This window comes from Somniosus microcephalus, chromosome 20, assembly GCF_052327205.1.
Source record: "Somniosus microcephalus isolate GS21.2 chromosome 20, FLI_Smic_1.0, whole genome shotgun sequence".
Lineage (NCBI taxonomy): Eukaryota > Metazoa > Chordata > Chondrichthyes > Squaliformes > Somniosidae > Somniosus > Somniosus microcephalus.
The window spans coordinates 51,698,908-51,712,885 of NC_141006.1; the positions used below are offsets into that span (position 1 = coordinate 51,698,908).

Consider the following 13,978-nt stretch of genomic DNA (forward strand, 5'->3'; position numbering starts at 1 on the left):
CCCAGTGACAAGGATGTCGTCAAGGTAGCACTGGACTCCTGGCAGTCCACTCAAAATCTGATCCATTGCCCTTTGGAATAGAGCAGGGGCCGACGTAATTCCAAACGGAAGACGGCAGTACCTGTATAGCCCCTTGTGTGTCACAATTGTCAGCAGCTCCTTTGATTTGTCATCGACATGCATTTGTAGATAAGCCTGGCATAAGTCTATTTTGCTGAACTTTTGCCCTCCGGCCAGGCCTGTAAAAAGATCACCAATGAGGGGAAGAGGGTACTGTTCCGCAGACAGCACCAGGTTAATAGTCACTTTAAAATCCCCACAGATTCAAACAGATCCATCCTTTTTCAGGACAGGAACAATGGGTGTGGCCCATTTGCTCACGCTCACAGGCTCCAGGACTCCATTCTCGACTAAGGCCTCCAAGTTAGCCTCAACTTTTGGCCTAATTGCATAGGGTACAGGTCGGGCTTTGTGAAACTTCGGCTTGCTGTCGGGTTTAACGTCCAGTCTCACGCTAATCTTTTTCATGCTCCCAAGTTCCCCATTGAAGAGTTCTGCATGTTTGTTTAACAGTGCAGCCAGACCTGACTCCCCTTTTGACATCATGCGGACTGCAGGCCAGTCCAGTGTGATTTTCTCTAGCCACGCACATCCCAGTAGCGATGGGTAATTTCCCTTTACCACATATAGTGGCAGTTTTGCAGTCTGCCCTTTCAATTTAACTGTCACCTCAATGGCGCCTCTCATGGCCACAGGTTCGCCGGTATAGGTCTTTAGCACAATGTTTGTTGGCTGAAGGGTAAGATGCTTTAGCATTTTGTTGTAGACAGTGTCTGAAACAAGGGACACAGCCGCGCCTGTGTCCACCTCCATCCGCACTGATTGTCCCTCCACCAGTGGTGACACCCAGTAGCCATTTGAACCACCTGCAACCGTCAGTATGTGTACCTCTTCCTCCTCAGAGGTGTCGCTCCCCTCTGTTTTGCTTGTTCCATCATATTGCACTGAATGAACACTCTTTTTCCTCTCTTGTCCAAATACAGACATTTTGCTTCCATGCTTCCTAGCTCTGTCTATTCTTTTTTTACCTCTACAGGCGCGTTCAATGTGACCCTTTTTGCCACAATTTCAGCATTCCAGCTCCGTACACCAGCAGTCATTAGCGTGATGGCCCATTTTCCCACAACGGTAACATGTGCCGTTCCACGCACCTTTAGGCTCAGACGACACCTTGTGAACTCTCCCTGTTGAACTCAACTGGTGAGCCTCCTTTTCCGCCATCTCCATGGAGACACTAACTTCAATGGCCTTTTCAAGAGTAAGGTTGTCCTCAGTAAGAAGGCGCTTCTGTGTGGCTGCACTTTGCAGACCACACACAAGTCTGTCTCTAATGTCAATAAACATCATCACTGATTCTCCCTCCTCTTGATTCCGTTTGTGAAATCTAAATCTCTCAGCAATAACCAGAGCTTTTGGTGAAAAATGTGCTCCAAGAATTTCCACTAGTTGCTTATATGTTTTAGTTCCTGGCTTATCTGGCTGCACAGGGCTGTGAAGTAAATTGAATGTCTTCGACCCCATTACACTCAAAAAGGTAGGCATGACCTTTTCGTTTGCCACCGCATTCGCCAAGACAAAATCGTCAAAACGTTCCATAGAAGCGCTCCATTGCTCCACATTTTCATCAAAATCACCGATGTTTCCTAATATAGTAGCCATCTCACGTTTCAAATTTAAATTTCTGTTTACTCACTGCACCCGTAACATATGCAGATTCATCCGCTCCTCGTCGCCACTTTGTTGTGTCGGTACCTTTTTACCTAGACACAATTAGAACTCAGAGCTCAGAGATTCAAACATGAAGTGCTTTATTCGAAGGGAAGGGGACGTTCTGGAGAGATCCGAACAAAGAGAGCTAGACTTAACTAAGAGAACACCCAACCATTTATCTGCTGTGACAGCGCCACCACAGGTGGGAGGAGAACACACAATACATAACAGTGAGGGTGGAGGGATCAGGAAAGAGAGGTTTAAGGAGATAGTGTGAAGTGCAAGAAAGAAGCTGGGGGTTATCTTTGCATTCCAGGATGATCCTGAAGTAGTGAGCAATTTTGGCAGGGGAGAGCAGGGACCGACAGTGCTTGATGCGGCCCAGCCAGATCTGGCTCAACCAGTATGCGCCATAAACATTCAAAGAAAGAAAGACTTGCATTTATATAGCACCTTTCACGACCTCCAGCATCGCAAAGCGCTTTACAGTCAATGAAGCACTTTTGAAGTGTAATCACTGTTGTAATGTAGGAAACGCAGCAGCCAATTTGCACACAGTAAGCTCCCACAAACAGCAAAGTGATAATGATCAGATCATCTGTTTTTAGTGATGTTGATTGAGGGATAAATATTGGCCAGGACACCAATGAGAATTTCACTCTCTTCTTCAATATAGTGTCATGGGACCTTTTACGTCCAACTTAGGCAGCATAGGGGGCCTTGTTTTAACATCTCATCCAAATGACGGCACCTCCAACAGTGCAGCATTCCCTCAGTATTGCATTGGATTATCAGCCTAGATTTCTGTGCTCAAGTCTCTGGAGTGAGAGTTGAACCCACAACCTTTGACTCAGAGTCGAGAGTGCTATGAACTGAGCCACAGCTGAAACAATGTCCCTTGGACTTAAGGGATTGAAAATGGGGGCTATACCAAGGGGAACGACCACAGTGGGAGAGAGTAACATTTTACTAGGAACAAGGACATTAAAGATGGAGGTGATGATGTGATTGAGCACATTGGTAGCTGCAGAAGTGTTGTAATGAATGAAGGGCCAAAGGCTAGACAGTTGGGAGTGAGTTTTTTTTCCAGGGACGGATGCAGAAGGAAGTGAGCCTGGAAGGTGAAGGGGGATGTGAGTGGTGAGGTATACAAGGAAGTGATCAGAGATGGCCTTGTCTGTGATTGAGATGATGGGAATAGAGAGGCCACATGAGATGGTAAAGTCAAGGAGGTGGCCGTGAACATGTGTAGAAGAGTTGAGATGGAGGCAGAAGTTGAGGGAGGACATTCTGGAGGGAGACACGGAGAGGGGCGATGATTATTGGTCTGCTGGCAGGGTTGCTGGGGTCAACGGTGGGAGGGTTGAGTGAGACGGGAAGGAGGTTGACAAAATTAACTCCCAGCAAGGGTGCTGGGTGGGAAGGTCGGTGAGAGAGTAGGATGGGGCAGTTAGGGTTGCTGCTCATAAGGAGGCAGCGACGAGTGCCTCAATGGTCCCTTCAGAGCATGCCGAGAGAGGCACAGTGGGAAGCTGTGGGATTATCCAAGAGGGAGTCAAGCCTGGGTTCCCTGCAGGAGTGTTTTTAAGATCGAGGAGTAGTGAAGAGTTGGGGTGCGGGATCTGTGGGGGCAATGTACCCGTGAGGGGAGAAAAGAAAGTAGGCGTGACTGGGTAACAGGAAGCGAGGAGACAGGAGAGAAGGGCTCAAGGAGGACAAACAGAAGAGAAAGAAAAGGCACATTGAAGTAATGGGCTCAGGCCTGGGGCAGCAGCCAAAATGCTCACTCAAATGGACACAGGGAAACCCAAGTTACACTGGTTAGGGTAAATAGGTCCTGGTAGTAAATAGCAAATAGGAAGGAGATCACAAGAGAAAGTCCAAAATTAACGTCAAAGGGCTGGATTTTCCAAGCCCGGAGGAAGTGGGCATGGAGGCGGGACAGCCGGTAAAATCGGAGAAAGTGAGGGCGGATGGCAAACCCGCCCCCATCCCACCTCCATGCCCTTTTGCCAGGAGGCGGGAAGATGTGCAGCTTCGGGTCCCGTCTCCTGGAGGCGGGAAAGGCATTTAATCTTTTTAACTGCCTGTTAACAGGTAGTTAACTGGCAGAAAAAAGGATTAGTGCCATTTTACCTTCACAGGTGAAGGCTTCCCAACCTTGGAGAACCCCGCCGGATTGGAGGAGACATGGAGGAGGTCTGCGATGGTCGGAGGCACCTGGAAGTAAGTTGTAGAGGTGGGTGATGGGTGGAAGTATGGAGTGGTAAGTATGTAAGGTGAGTGATAAGTTTAAAAAAGTGTGCTCTTACCTTGTTTTCTTTCTACAGCCTTTAGCTGCACTATATGGGGAGAGCCGACATTCTCCTTGTCAATTTCACATAATGGCTGTTGGATCCTACAGATATATGAAATTTACAAAGTTGAAAGGTTTGATGAGTCCTCACCACAAAGCCTCATCAAACTAAAGAGAATGTCAGTGTTTGACAGCTTCACAGAGCTGTCAAATGCTGTCATTTCTTCTTTCATGAAGTCTTGACAGATAGCACGTCTGACGTTGATGTGATCTGTCAGTGACTTCCTCCCTAATTGGCCTGCTGAGCCCGCAGGGCGGGCTTAACAAGCTCAATCAGGGGAAAATCCCTCTGATTGGTCAGGCGAGGATGGAGGTGGGACATTGACATGACAAGCAGCAGTCCCGCCTCCAACTCACCTCCATTCACAAAATCCAGCCAAAGGTTCCGTGGTGGGATGAAGTTCACTTGCAGATAAGGTGGAGTCAGCTTGGAGCATCAACGAACTGATGCCCAAGTTTGGAGAGAGGTGTGGAGGGCGAGTGAGTCCAGGAGCTATTTGAAGGGTAGAGGATCAGTGCGAACACTGCTAGAGGTATTTCTTTGGAAAATAGAAAGACAAGGAGGTGTGGCGAATTGAGCATGAGCCAACATTTAAATGTTTACAACAATTTAAAATTACTGTTTATTTGGGTAAGAAAGCAGATCAATATCGTAGTCAAACTTCAAAGGGAAGTCTGCCATCCTCTCCTGGTAGATGGAATCAAACCACTCATTCTGAGACACTAGAAAGTGATTCTTCCAGTCTCCAGCAACCCCTAAAAATTAAATAATCCCAGAATTAAACTTTAAATAAAAATAATAATGTACATGTCACATCAACTTAGAATTAGTAACAGATTAACAATTCCTAACATGATACAGGTAGAAGAATGTGTATCAGTACAATACTGAACCTGGACCAAAAGCACAGACAGGGTGATTTTGTGATCCAACAATCCCAATGGGGAGTGGAGCTCATCGGAAGTGCATCTTGGGAAAACACTGGCCATTAAAATGAATGGATCCAAAACCATGGACTGTGCACCAACGATTTCCTGAGATGCACATCTTGTGAGCATTCCCACAGCAGGGAGCATTGGGTTGTGGAATCACCCCCAGAGAGTGCAAGTAAAGGTCAACTGTACAACCATTCCTGCATCACTCGAAGCGTTCTACAGTAACGCTTGCATTATTTTCCATTTAAGGAATAAGCTTTGATGTTGTACTTTAAGGAATAAGCTTTGATGTTGTAAGTAAGTCCAACAGTATTTCTCAATTTTGGTGCAGAATCTATCCCAATGGGAACTAATTTCAGATACTGACTGGTAGCTACAAACATTTAGAAAATCTAAGAAAACCATCCCTGAGATCATTAATGGTGAAAGTGATCAATCACAATCAAATTATTTTTAAATGCTTCCTATTGATTTTAAGTTTCTTGCCATTAAAAATAAGGACTGGAACAGAGACCAATCTTTAAAACAAACTTAAGGCTGATTTGTACGGACCTAGTCCTTTCCTGTGATCAATAGCATTACTCACCTTTTCTATAAAAAGAGCCACTTTTAGCATCGAACAGTCCAATTCCATTTTGGTAGTTGGTTGCAGGGTTCTCCTTCATATGGTTAAAGGTGCATTGATCCCAAATTGACTCCAAGGTTTTTCCATCCAACTTCTTATTAAGAAAAATTGCAACTTTTTCTATCACGCTCCTGAGATCCTTTAACAAATTATAGTTGGGTTACTCAATTATAAATCCAAAATAAAATTCCTTTTTAACACAGATTAACCTGACTAGCATTCTGCTACTATCAAAGTATACATTTAACCACTAGCAAACTTAGCAATACAATCTTGAATAAAGATTAATATATTTTCTGTACTCTGCCTCACAATTGTTATTCGGGGAAAAATTCAGTTGGTTTGCGCCTCCCATTAGCGCCTTAAGATGGCGCTAATGGGGCGCAAAGCAACTAGCGCCCGTGCGCGGCGATGTTTGCGCCACTCATGAAATTAAGTAGACATTTGCAGCAGCGCTAAACACTACCGCCACGATCTCCTGCACTGGCAGATCGTGACGTCAGTCAAGTGTGCAACGTCCCGTTAGCGCCCCGGATATTGAGTGGCGCCCCCTGCCTTACCGCCTGCCACTAGCAACGACAGGTTGAGGGGAGCGTTTTGCAGTCTGGAAGGGCCTGGGGGAGTACTATTTAAAGGCGACCGCTTCCTGCCTTTTTTTGTTAGTGACATTTTTGCACCATGCATTCTGAGAGAGAGAGAGAGACTTCTGGAGAGATTCAACGCTGTGTCGAGTTTTGGGTACTGAGCAGCACTTTGCAGGTTCATTTTGATTTGCCTTTCCTTGTATCGATTTAGAAGAGACTGTGGGGGCTGCACTCTGAGCTCTTTCCCTGGGCCTCTCCATTGTTCTTTCCAGCAGATTTGATGTACAGGTCTCTCCAGGCTGAAATTCAAGGCTGCAATGAGCAGGATGTGGATGGAGAGCAAGATCGACCCTCCCCTTTAAGAACTGGCCAGCGCCAGTGTGTCTGTGTTCCATTGCTGACTGACATCACATGAGCTTCGCCAGCGCTCTGAGGTAGCGCCTCGCTCCTTGGCCTTTGCGCCTTAAGACAGGTGTGTAGCGCCTGCTTTAGCGCTCCAATCACCTCCATGGGCGATAAAAGCCATATTTGCAGTCGGAGGCGATAATTAGCACCAGGTGCTAATCTTTGCGCCCGGCCGATAATTGCACCCCAAATGGGGCGATACTGAATTTCTCCCCCAAAGTTTTTGCAACGTAGTTGCTAACACTTAAGTAATAATTAATAGCCATTGTGTCAGCTGTGGCTCAGTGGCACTCTCACCTCTGAGTCAGGCAGTTGTGGCTTCAAGCCCCACTCCAGAGACTTGAGCACACAATCTAGGCTGACATTTCAGTGCAGTACTGAGGGAGTGCTGCACTGTTGGAACTGCCATCTTTTGAATGAGACGTTACACCGAGGCCTTGGGGTCGATTTTAACTGAGCCGTGGAGGCGGGCTTGGAGGCATGCGGGGGTTTAAAATCGCAAAACTGGCAAGTGGGACCCCCCCCCCCCGCCTGGTTCCCGACTCCGAGCCATTTTTACTCAGGCGTGTCTGATGGTCCTGAATCCGTCCCGCATCCAACAGGCGGGACTGGTCTTTAAGGCCCTTAATCAGCAATAATTGGCCTTTATAATCCCATTTTAACAGTTCCTTGCAATTTTAACCCTTTTCCCATGTAAAACATGCCTGGTGGGAATCACGACTGTGAAACCTGGTGGGAGCACTATTGGCTTGCTGAATATCAGCTGCAGGTCAACCATTAAAGAGGAGATTTGATCAGCCATCATTTGCAGGTGGCAGGACTTTGTTGTCTCAGGCCTGGGGCAACTTTTACCAGGCTTAACCACACCTGTAGAAGGTTGGAGCCTCACACACATCTCCAGTGTGAACTCCTGGAAAACCCCTCTCGACACCTTCACTCAGCGCTTCCTCAACAGAGGCATCTACCAGAAGCATGGGAGGCCTTTTCTTCTTTCCCTTCTGGGCATTAGAGGAGGTCGAGCACCAGGCGCGGCAGCAGCAAAACCAGGAACAACAGCAGCACCAGCAACAGCAGCAGCAGCAGGAGCGCCAGGTTGCTGCTCACCCACCTGAAGCTGCACAGGCCAGAAGGGGCCAGTGCCTGGAAGCCCATCAGCGCAGGAGATACCCCCCAAACTCAGAAGGACTTCCATGAAGGTCTGGTTTCTATGTTCAATAGATGCCCATCGCTCCTCAAGAGCTGTCATTCTATTCTGTACACTCACCATGTTTTCCATATCCTGGCGACTAAACTCCTCCATGGCCGTAGCCCTCCTCTCCTCTACTGTAGCCAGCCTTAACACGGAGGCAGCAATCATTTCCACGTAGGTAGCCATCCTTTCCGTGTTGCTGCGTTCATGTGCCAATGACTCCACAAAGGCTCTGCTCATGTTCGTTATAGACTCCTCCATTCGCTCCACACTCGCAGTGACCCTAGAGACAAAACCTGCCAGAGATTCCTGCATCTGTGCATGGAGTTCCATCACCTCTGATCTTATGGATGGACCCAGAGGCAGAGGGTCGACATGCAGCTGAGCCGAGCTGGCAGAGTCCTGCGCCCTCTGACGAGGACTCTCCACTGCTGTCCCTGTCTCCACAATCTACTGATGCTCACTTGTGAGCTGTGATACACCAGGTGGCAACACTACTCTATGTCCCGAAGGTCCCACCGAGGTGTGAGTGTCTGCGCTGGTGCTGGGTGCGCTTAGTTCTGCTGATGCTGCGCCCTCAGAGGTTGCAGATTCCTCTGAGGAGTGTGGAAGCTCAGGCTCTTCCTCCTGGACAGTGGGGACGGGGGCTCTCGATGGTCCTGTGGGGGAGTAAAGGAAAGAGTCAGAGATGTGAGGTCAAAGTTACACGCACATTACATATTGCAGATGATGATAAGTCCACCTGTTATAGCTTCAGAATCATTATCAGCGACTCATGCAATGTCAATGAGAGAGATGGAAAACTATTCTGTCACCAGCTTGCTGTGATGCACCCGTCTGTCCGTCCCCAACTTGCGCATCTTTTTCAACCCCGACAATTTCCAGGACGGCCTCCTCCCAGGGGGTGAGCTGGGCTAATGATGGTGGGCCTCCTCCTGTCCTCGCTCTTTCCCTTTTATTGTGAGCTCTCTTTTCCTGCAATGAGGGAGACAAGTGGAGGTTGAGTGAGAATGAAGGAGTGAGTGTAGAGATAGCATAGATACTTAGAAGGAGACAAAGATGGAGTGAGGTTGCAAGGCCAAGGGCCCTCCCTGTATGTTGTCAGTTGTGTTCAAAGCATCAGAGTGATAGGTAGTGTGAGGGCTGCATGGTGGAATAGTTAGGTGATTGTGAGCATAGAGAGAGGGAATGGGTAAGGGTGCATGGATGTGAGTGTCAAGTGGGATGTGGAGGAAGAGATTGCTAAAGCTGAGTGCTGGTGAGGAAAGGCAATGGGGATCAGATTGAGGGTGATGGGAACTTCATACTTACTTTTCCAGTGCGTTGAAAGTCATGGAATCTTTTCCTGCACTGCATCCAGGTGCCCCGTGTGACCCCCAAGGAGTTGACCTCCCCAGCCACCTGTATCCGCACAGCCTTGGTCTGACTGGGAGGCCTCTTCCTCCCTGATGAAGGGAACAGGACCTCCCTGTGGGCCCTAGCCCCATCCATCAATGCCTGTAGTGCTGCCTCATCAAACTTAGGATCTGCTCTTGGCCTCCCGCTGGCCATTGTTCCAGCAGCTTCCTGTGTCATCAAATGGAGAAAGCTTGGAAGCCTGCAGAAGAAGCGAGGCTTACTGTGGACCTTAAATGCAGCAGCAATGACGATGTCATCGGAGGGGACTTTCAGTCATGAAAAACCCCTTTGCAAAGGCTTCCCATACGTTGGAAATCAATTGGCCAGTTGAGTTAAAATTGCATCAATCTTCCACATCCATTTAGATTCGTGCGGGAAACATGAAATTCGGGGAACACGACAATAGCCTGCACCTGAGTTAAAATCGACACCCTTGACTCTCCCTCAGGTTGACGTAAAAGATTCATGGAACTATTTGAAGAAGAGCCGGGAGTTCTCCTGGTGTCCCGCATCTAGCATCATCGAAAAAACAGATTATCTGGTCATTTTCTCAGTGCTGTTTGTGGAACTTTGCTGTGCACAAATTGGCTGCTGCATTTCCCCTCATTACAACATAAGAACATAAGAAATGGGAGCAGGGGTAGGCCATCCGGCCATTCAATAAGATCATGGCTGATATTCTACCTCAACTCCACTTTCCTGCACTATCCCCATATCTCTTGATTCCCTTAATATCCAAAAATCTATTGATATCAGACTTGAATATACTCAACGACTGAGCCTCCACAGCCCTCTGGAGTAGACAATTCCAAAGATTCATCACCGGAACATGGAGATGGCAAAGACACTGAACAAATATTTTGTATCAGTCTTTACAGTAGAGGACACTAAAAATATCCCAACACTGGACAAACAGGGGGCAATGGGGGGGGGGAGGAGCTAAACACGATTAAAATCACTAAGGAGATGGTTCTCGGTAAAATAATGGGACTTAAGGCGGATAAATCCCCCGGACCTGATGGCCTACATCCTAGGGTCTTGAGAGAAATGGCGGTAGGGATTGTGGATGCATTGGTGATTATTTTCCAAAACTCCCTGGACTCAGGAAAGGTCCCGGCAGATTGGAAAACTGCTAATGAAACACCCTTATTTAAGAAGGGAAGTAGACAAAAAGCTGGAAACTATAGACCAGTTAGCCTAACATCTGTGGTTGGCAAAATGTTGGAGTCCATTATTAAGGAAACAGTAACAGAGCATTTGGATAAACATAATTTAATAGGACAGAGTCAGCATGGTTTTATGAAGGGGAAGTCATGTTTGACAAATTTGCTCGAATTCTTCGAGGACGTAACATACAGGGTGGATAAAGGGGAACCAGTGGATGTAGTGTATTTGGACTTCCAAAAGGCATTTGACAAGGTTCCACACAAAAGATTACTGATCAAGATAAAAAATCACAGGATTAGGGGTAATATACTGGCATGGGTGGAAGATTGGCTATCTAACAGAAAACAAAGAGTTGGGATAAATGGTTCGTTCTCGGGCTGGCAATCAGTAACTAGTGGTGTTCCACAGGGGTCAGTGCTGGGACCTCAACTCTTTACAATCTATATTAACGATTTGGAGGCAGGGACCGAGTGCAACATATCCAAGTTTGCCGACGATACAAAGATGGGAGGGAAAGCAGTGAGTGAGGAGGACATAAAAATCCTGCAAAAGGACATAGACAGGCTAAGTGAGTGGGCAGAGATTTGGCAGATGAAATATAATATTGGAAAGTGTGAGGTTGTGCATTTTGGCAGAAAAAATCAAAGAGCAAGTTATTATCTAAATGGAGAGAAACTGCAAAGTGCTACAGTACAAAGGGATCTGGGGGTCCTGGTGCATGAAACACAAAAAGTTAGTATGCAGGTGCAGCAGGTGATCAGGAAGGCCAATGGAATCTTGGCTTTTATTGCAAGGGGGATGGAGTATAAAAACAGGGAAGTCTTGCTGCAGTTATACAAGGTATTGGTGAGGCCACACCTGGAATACTGCGTGCAGTTTTGGTTTCCATATTTAAGAAAAGATATACTTGCTCTCAAGGCGGTTCAGAGAAGGTTCACTCGGTTGATTCCGGAGATGAGGGGGTTGGCGTATGAGGAAAGGTTGAGTAGGTTGGGCCTCTACTCATTGGAGTTCAGAAGAATGAGAGGTGATCTTATCGAAACATATAAGATTGTGAGGAGGCTTGATCGGGTGGATGCGGTGAGGATGTTTCCACTGATGGGTGAGACTAGAACTAGGGGGCATAATCTTAGAATAAGGGGCTGCCCTTTCAAAACTGAGATGAGGAGACACTTCTTCACTCAGAGTGTAGTAAATCTATGGAATTTGCTACCCCAAAGAGCTGTGGAAGCTGCAACATTAAATAAATTTATATCGGAGATAGACAGTTTCCTAGCAGATAAGGGAATTAGGGGTTACGCGGAGAGGGCAGGGAAGTGGACGTGAGTCTAGATTCGGATCAGACATGATCCTATTGAATGGCGGAGCAGGCCCGAGGGGCCGTATGGCCTACTCCTGCTCCTACTTCTTATGTTCTTATGTTCTTATGTCTGATTGAAGCAATATCTCCCCATTTCAGTCCTAAATGACTAACCCCTTATTCGAGACTGTGACACCTGGTTCTAGACACCCCAGCCAGGTGAAACATCTTCCCTGCATCTACCCTGTCAAACCCTGTAAGAATTTTGGAAGTTTCAATGAGATCACCTCTCATTCTTCTAAACTCTAGAGAATATAGGCCTAGTGTACTCAATCTCTCCTCATAGGACAATCCCCCCATCCCAGGAATCAGTCCGGTGAACCTTCGTTGCAGTCTCTCTATGGCAAATATATCCTTCCTTAGGTAAGGAGATCAAAACTGTACACAATACTCCAGGTATGGTCTCACCAGTGCGTATATAATTGCAGTAAGACATCTTTACTCCTATCCTCAAATCCTCTTGTAATAAATGCCAACATACCATTTGCTTTCTTAATTGCTTGCTGTATCTGCATGTTAACTTTCAGTGATTCGTGTACAAGGATACCCAGGTCCCTCTGAGCACCAACATTTCCCAATCTCTCACCATTTAAAAAATACTCTGCTTTTCTATTTTTCCTACCAAAGTGGATAACTTCACATTTCTCCACATTCCATTCCATTTGCCATGTTCTTGCCCACTCACTTAGCCTGTTTATATCCCCTTGAAGCCTCTTTGCATCCTCCTCACAACTTACATTCCCACCTAGCTTTGTACATGCTGAGGACATCGTGGATAGCACGTTTAGGGAGTTGGTCACACCGCAGGTAAAGGCTGCACAGTCAGGAGGGGAATTGGTGACCACCAGGCAGAGTAGTAGGCACAGGCAGGAAGTGTAGGGGTCCCCTTTGGCCATCCCTCTTTCAAACAGATATACCACTTTGGATATTGTTGAGGGAGATGGCTTATCGGAGGAAGGCAGCAGCAGCCAACTTCCGGGCACCATGGGTGGTCCTGCTGCACAGGACGGGAGGAAAAAGAGCAGGAGAGCTATAGTGATAGGGGATTCTATTGTAAGGGGAATAGATAGGCGTTTTTGCGGCCGCAAACGAGACTCCAGGATGGTATGTTGCCTCCCTGGTGCAAGGGTCAATGATGTCTCGGAGCGGCTGCAGGGCATTCTGGAGGGGGAGGGTGAACAACCAGTTGTCGTGGTGCTTATAGGTACCAACGATATAGGTAAAAAAACAGGATGAGGTCCTAAAAGCTGAATATAGGGAGTTCGGAGGTAAATTAAAAAATAGGACCTCAAAGGTAGTAATCTCGGGATTGCTACCAGTGCCACATGCTAGTAAGCGTAGGAATAGAAGGATATTTCAGATGAATACGTCAGAGGATTGGTGCAAGGGGGAGGGGTTCAAATTCCTGGGACATTGGAACCGGTTCTGGGGAGGTGGGACCAGTATAAACTGGACGGTTTGCACCTGGGTGGGACCGGAACCAATGTCCTAGGGGGAGTGTTTGCTAGTGCTGTTGGGGAGGGTTTAAACTAAAATGGCAGGGGGTTGGGAACCTGTGCAAGGAGACAGAGGAAAGGGAAGCAAGGATAGAAACAAAAGACAGGAAGGAGAAAAGCAAAACTGGAAGGCAGAGAAATCAAGGGTGTAAATAAAACAGGACCACAGTAAATAAGAATTCTATAAGGACTAAGAGTGTTAAAAAATCAAGCCTGAAGGCTTTGTGTCTTAATGCGAGGAGCATTCATTAAAAGGTGGATGAATTAGCTGCGCAAATAGATGTAAACGGATATGATATAATTGGGATTACGGAGACATAGCTCCAGGGTGACCAAGGCTCGGAATTCAACATCCAGGGGTATTCAATATTCAGGAAGGACAGGAAAAAAGGAAAAGCAGGTGGGGTAACATTGCTGGTTAAAGAGGAGATTAACACAATAGTAAGGAAGGATATTAGCTCTGATGATGTGGAATCTGTATGGGCAGAGCTGAGAAATACCAAGGGGCAGAAAACGTTAGTGGATGTTGTATACAGACCCCCAAACAGTAATGCTGAGGTTGAGGATGGCATTAAATGGGAAATTAGAGATGCGTGCAATAAGGGCACAGCAGTTATCATGCGTGACTTCAATCTACATATAGATTGGGCTAACCAAGTTAGTAACAATACTGTGGAGGAGGAATTCCTAGA

The 13,978-nt window shown here is 46.8% G+C and overlaps 1 protein-coding gene across 1 annotated transcript in view; it reads right to left on the reverse strand.

Annotated features, from left to right (window-relative positions):
• Positions 1–4,723: 4,723 nt before the first annotated feature.
• The window catches only part of LOC147103233 (amine sulfotransferase-like), an 80,333-nt gene continuing 71,078 nt past the window's right edge, over positions 4,724–13,978 (reverse strand). Inside the window, exons 6-7 of the mRNA XM_085962675.1 lie at positions 5,649–5,826; positions 4,724–4,882 (exon numbers count right to left, since the gene is read on the reverse strand). Coding sequence (XP_085818801.1) covers positions 4,743–4,882; positions 5,649–5,826 — 318 coding nt within the window. The 3' untranslated portion in view covers positions 4,724–4,742. The remainder of the gene's footprint in view (positions 4,883–5,648; positions 5,827–13,978) is intronic.